The sequence below is a fragment of the Patiria miniata genome, unplaced genomic scaffold (assembly GCF_015706575.1).
Source record: "Patiria miniata isolate m_02_andy unplaced genomic scaffold, ASM1570657v1 HiC_scaffold_7, whole genome shotgun sequence".
In the NCBI taxonomy this organism is placed as follows: Eukaryota; Metazoa; Echinodermata; class Asteroidea; order Valvatida; family Asterinidae; genus Patiria; species Patiria miniata.
In genome coordinates this window covers 26,137,694-26,143,693 of record NW_024037074.1, presented here as the reverse complement: position 1 = coordinate 26,143,693, position 6,000 = coordinate 26,137,694, and the positions used below count along the sequence as shown (strand labels likewise).

At 40.7% G+C, this 6,000-nt stretch overlaps 1 protein-coding gene across 1 annotated transcript in view; it reads right to left on the bottom strand.

The window, feature by feature from the left end:
* Positions 1-238: 238 nt before the first annotated feature.
* The window catches only part of LOC119745055 (protein unc-13 homolog A-like), an 83,997-nt gene continuing 78,235 nt past the window's right edge, over positions 239-6,000 (bottom strand). Inside the window, exons 33-35 of the mRNA XM_038221278.1 lie at positions 5,460-5,555; positions 4,782-4,941; positions 239-2,739 (exon numbers count right to left, since the gene is read on the bottom strand). Of these exons, the coding sequence (XP_038077206.1) occupies positions 2,454-2,739; positions 4,782-4,941; positions 5,460-5,555 (542 nt within the window). The 3' untranslated portion in view covers positions 239-2,453. The remainder of the gene's footprint in view (positions 2,740-4,781; positions 4,942-5,459; positions 5,556-6,000) is intronic.

The following is a 6,000-nucleotide window of genomic DNA, read 5'->3' as shown; positions in this document are numbered from 1 at the left end:
TCCCAGCAATGGCTTCCAAAATTGAGGTCGCCGATCTAGTTGATAGGACATTTTCGGGAAGTAATGTGTTAAACGGCACATTTCAACAAGTGGAATTTCAAACTCAAAATGTCAGTTCTCTCGATCTCAGCTCAATAGACCTTTATCATGCTGCCACCATTTTAGTCATGTTCCCTGTATCAAAGAACAGTACTGAATGCCATTGTTTTTGTGCAAAAAGGAACCAGACTACTTCTCCTTCCAGCCTCGCTTTGGTTACGTTGATTTGAATGGGAAAAAAATCAAATGGCTGCAACATGATAATGGTCTATTAAGTAACTAAACATGGGGCCGACAGTAACGTCAGGGAACTAGACTTGCATGGTACTCCTCAAAAAATAAAACACTAAGTAAATGGAAAAAAAAACTATTCTCCCCCCAAAAAAAAACAAACCAAATTAGGGACTTTCCTTCCACAAGGAGGCATAAAGAAATTGATTGAAAAATTTCTCTTCAAAAACGAAAATTAAAGGATGGCTCACCAACCTAAATTTAAATGTAAAGAGGTAACAATATCAACCAGTTCCATTAATTAAACTAGGTATAAAACATCATGTAGACAAAACATATTTTCGAGAGAAAAACAACAACACGATCATACATTACTAATTTTAGAAGGGAAAAAACAACATTCTAGGTCTACAGGAGAATGCTTACGAAAAACTTGAAAAAGTCAAAATTTGAAAATTTAGGGAAATATTTGTTAAGGTAAATCATTATCAAAAGTTTCATGTATCAACTGCAAATCAAGTTTGGTATATAAAAAAGTTGTATTTATCTTTTTTTTTCCTTTTCATTTTGTCAAATCCAACAATACTTGTTGAAGTGTATCAACATACTTATATAGTTACTCAATATAAACAAGATTACGATTCTCGATATATGTTCTGAGTAAATTGGTTAATATTTTAAAAATGACTTACCAAACTTGGTTTTATGTTTTTGTTACTCTTTTTTATTCTTTTGTTTTTTTTGGAAAGTCTTACTGTGCACCATAGGAGTTGAATATTACTTGTTATCAAATTGCACTTGGTGGAAACACCAACTTGTTCACGCATATTACATCAAACCGTGCGAAGTAGTCATCACAGCGTAGCGAAGGCTAATCCTTCGTAATAATTATACACAAATAATTTTGATGAATACACCTACATGTAGGCAATGGCACAACTATACAAAAACAGCGCGTGTTGCGACAGAGCCGCAGAAATAAATAGGAATATTTATAATATATATTTGCTGATATATAATTTTTTCATTTACACTTTGAACAGCTTGAACTACAGACGAGGAAAAATGAACAGATTTTAAAAATGTTTTCAAGTTCAAATAATTTTTTTAATCAAGTGATCATGGATCAACTGAAAGAAGTACATTGATTGGATTCAAACATGCCACACAAAAAATGGGATTACAGTTAATTCCTTAATTAATTAATGTAGGTACAAAAAACGTGTTGTATTTATAAGTGGCATTCGCAATGGAATGTTTACAATAATGGTAGAAAACCTCATAATATATCAAGTGATTTATATTTATATATTCATATATACAAAGCAGATGACAGTTGTACAGACAAATTGGAAACAAATTTTATATTTGAAAGATGTGTGTCCAAAGACAACGATAGAGGGACCCTGGCGATGTATAACAGCAAATATGAAGGAAAATTACCTTACTGAAGCAGTTTAAATTGGCCCTTTTATAAGTTAGATCGATAGGCAGATTACAAAGTTGGACAAAATCCTGCCCAGTCATTTCTGGTCGAGTTGAGCCTGAAATCTGAAACTGTTCAAAAAATTCTAAGCAGTGTTGCAAAATGCCTGAGATGTTCACTAGGCATTTTATGGTACAGAAGACTAATAACCATGACAGAAAAACAACTGCCAGAAATTATGACTTTTCTTTGGTGGTTTATTGTGATTGTGCTTAGAAGCGAATCCATTTTTGAGATGCAACCTGCGCAACTTGGAAGCAGACAGCAAACAAGAAGCGAAAACAAATGTTCAAACATTAAAAATGTTGATAAACACTAAGTCTTGAAAATGTTTAACTCTGATAACCGTAAACAAGGTGTTAAAACAAAACAAAACAAACCAAATTTATCAGTCTATTTTAGAACACCATATTGAAAGCTTCAGATGAGTTGCTGTACAAAAAGACTTCTCCTACATATGGTGACCATACCAGCTTCATGTGCGGTAGAAGACGTTTCTTCGTCTTGAAGTCTGCTACTAGGCCCTTCTTGAAATCCCTGAAGAGCAACTACTGTTCAAATACACAATTCTCCCTCAGAAAGGCTCAATACTGAAGGATACTTTTTACTTTTTTTTTTACTTGTTTGGGATGGAGGCACTTTTTTGCTCATTAATGAAACAATGGCAGCTGATTTTTAGGTCTGGCAATGCTTGTCATCACCCATCGCCGCCTTCTGACCGCCGCTCTGACTTGAGCCGGACAAACTCCCGCGCCACCTCGTCGTTGGTGCGCTGCGACAAGATGCGCAGGATGGTGCCCCCGGTGTCGTCCACGTGCAGCTTGCGTCCCAGCGCGCACCAGCAAGCACAGCTGCCGCACTCCACAATGTCCCGCAGCTGCATGACGCCAATGCCGATCAGACGGTCCTCGCGAGCAAAGCAGTAGTCTTTGACGCAGATGTGCAGCTCATAGGCATCAGGCTCATCCTCATTACCAAGAATGCTGTGTAAAATGGAGTGGGTTGGATCAGGACTGTTAATGTTCCATATCCAAATGACATGGTTATCTTACACCTTATATCTAGTCCCTTTAAGACTAACCTTCCCAAATCCTCCAAAATCTTCTTTGAAAATTGGAGGATTTTGCAGGATTGAGGCTAAATGGCAAAAATGTGTGGCTGATTTTGGAGGATGCACTGTGTCAGGGTCTTTGGCCGGACCTTGCGTTGTTTACGCTCAGCCGTGCATAAATTAGGCCTAGATTATACTTGACATCCTCCGCACTGCTCCAGGATGTCACTGGCTCTGCCTCTACATATTGACAAGAAAGGGTCAAGCATGGAATGTGTGCAACAAACTCCACCCTATCTGAGAATCCAACATATCAGGATCCACTAAGCTTGCTTTCTTCCGAGCCTCTGTCGAAAGTATTCTACCATACGGTGCTGAGACATGGACTATGAAAGAGCAGCTCAAACAGAGACTAGATGGTACCTACACTAGCCTCCTCATTAGAGCGCAAAATATTTCCTGGAGGGAACATAAGAAAAAGACGGAAATATACGGCAGCATCCCATGTATCTCAACTACAGTAGCACTACACAGAGCCCGCTTTGCCAGCCACTGCTATATAGCCAAAGAGCAAGTTGTCTCCGACCTCATCTGCTGGATATTGCCTTGTCCCAACAGAGGGAGGAGACCCCTCAACTACGTTGACACTGTGTGTAGTGATGTGAGCCAGCACGTTGATGACATCACCACGGCCATGGCAGACAAGAGAGTCTGGAAGAGTTTGGTTGCATCCATCTTGGCTGCGGGCGCTCAATGATGATGATGAATTGCTGGAGGATTTTGCAGGATTGAGGCAGTGGTCACCCCTCCAAGGACCACATTAAAAAACTAATCGAGCATTTTGCAGGATTGAGGCTGTATGCAATTTTTACATGGAGGCAGTTGGAGGATTTTGCAGGATTGAGGCAGTGATCAGTAGAGTAAAACTGCCATTGCTTCAAATAAAAAAAGAAATTTGGAAAAGAGATGGTGCTATCCCATTCAGTGACACTTCTTCTCTAGTGACTTGTATGGCTTAACATAGATTTTAAGCATGAATTAGTCTTTGCCGGTTATGTCCGATTAAAGGTTAGAGTGGGCGGACATAAGAAATTGAGTGACTATTGTAGGTTGCGTAATCAAATGTGATTTCGGGTGCGAGCAGAGGATTATGTTCCCAAATCCTCTTGTTTAGCAATAGCATGCTTTCGTGCCTTGCTGTTTGGGCACTCTTCGGTTGCAGATTGGTGATGCCTTGGGAGTTAGGGTTAAAGAAAAGCAGAAAATCTTGGTATAGCAAATATTTGCACATGAATGAGGTTGCTGTGGTGACGCCATCTTGGAGTACAAAGATACGTGAATCCCAGGTTATTGACACACATAAAACATGTTGTAAAATTTGAACATTTCTTTTAACCAGGAATTAATTTTTAGATTGAAGTACACGCACATAGCTTTAATACGTGGGATATTTCTGCTGAAAATTGTCCAAATATATGGCCCATTACAAGAGGAGTGCGCCAATAAGTCTTCATATTCCATTTTGGAACTTGTTAAAAATGGCAGACAGCCAAGGCAAGTGGATTATTGTTATTCATATCTGGTAATGAAACCAAGGATTCCTCAAAAGTGCCGTAGACACTGTAGCTCCAAAGCCTGAAGAAACTTAAGAGGAGACAATGAGAAGAAATGACAGTTTTAGAGAAAAGGAGGGAAACCCAAGAAAAACATTCTGGGGAGTGTGTGTGTGGGGGGGGGGGGGGGGGGGGGGGAAGAGAAACCCACAGAATCAGGTAGGGATGGAAAACCTAATCCACATGTGTACCAGGGCAGGAATCGAACCCAGTCCATAGAGGTGGAAGGCCAGGAAAGAACCACTGCGCCAACCTTACTCCCCAAACTAAAAGCCTCCATGCGTTCCATCTCAGCATGAACTTGTTCACTTGTCTTCGCTCTAAAACCACATAATCAATGTTTCCATGGGCAAATACTTACAATTGGAATGTTTCATTGTATTTGGGTGCCCAGTTGTTTCCCTTGGACTTGGTGCTGTGCTTCCGTCGCTTGTCGCTCAGGTGGGGGCCGATCATGTAGACCTCCACGAACGGCCGGAACATGCTGGTAGTCTGCCACTTCAGATCATTGGCGGCAACCACTGAAACAGACCAGGGAGAATTCAGAGACAATTCTTGAGTAAAGCACAAGTCAAAACTCTCATCCAATAGCAACAGACGGACAATGAAAATGGAATGCCTTCATTACTGCTCGTGGGAACACATATCCACTTGACTTGGGGCAGAATAACTAGTGATTGACTACGGACTGACTTGAGCTTGATTTGTGAAGACTTGTGAGCACTTGATAACTCTGGAGACACGTACGCACATGGAGTGATACTGATGCAGTCAGTATTAGGAATAGGAGATTCAAAATTTTTTGAATTTTCAAGGAGGGGTCGAAATTAGTTTAGTGATGTCAATAACATTTTGAAGTGTTTGTTTTTGATCTTTTTTCAAGTTGGGGGTGGGAGTGGGGCAGGGGCAGGGGTGGGGGTGGGACGAGGGTGGGTGGAGGTGGGGTGGAGGTGGAGGTTGGGGAAACGGGAACGGCGATGTCTCATCATGGAACTAGCTCGATTTGAGGGATGATACAAAAGGTATTTGCTGTATGTACCTTTGACGGTGACTTTATGTTCCCCTGTCCCTGGGTGCGTAAACAGATCCACCTGGATTGACACCTCGCCAACAGAGTGGGTTAAACTCGGCTGATCTGAAAAGAAAAATAGAGAATCAAAAAATTGTCAAACTGTCACCAGGCAACATAAGATGAAGAAGACTGTACTTTGTTGTGTTAGGAGGACACACTGGACAGAGACCTGGAAAGGCTCAACCTCTACAAACACCAAGCAGCCCCTTTAGCAACCAATCGTCACAAGTGGAAGGAGCTCGTGAGGACAGTATGCTCTGCTGGGAGGGAGGCCATGGAGTAAGTAAGTAAGTAAGTGCCATGGAGTAAGTAAGTAAGAATGTAAGAGTGCCAAGTTACATACCAAGACAGCATGCAAAAGTACGACATATTTTAAAACCCTTTTAAAAAGCAGCTCTAAAAATTTGAGACTCATTTTGTAGTCGGGGTCACATTTTTACTCTGGTAGCAAATTAAGACTGTAATACACAGAGGTTTAGGTAAAGATGGTTAAAAACTAGAACGGCGA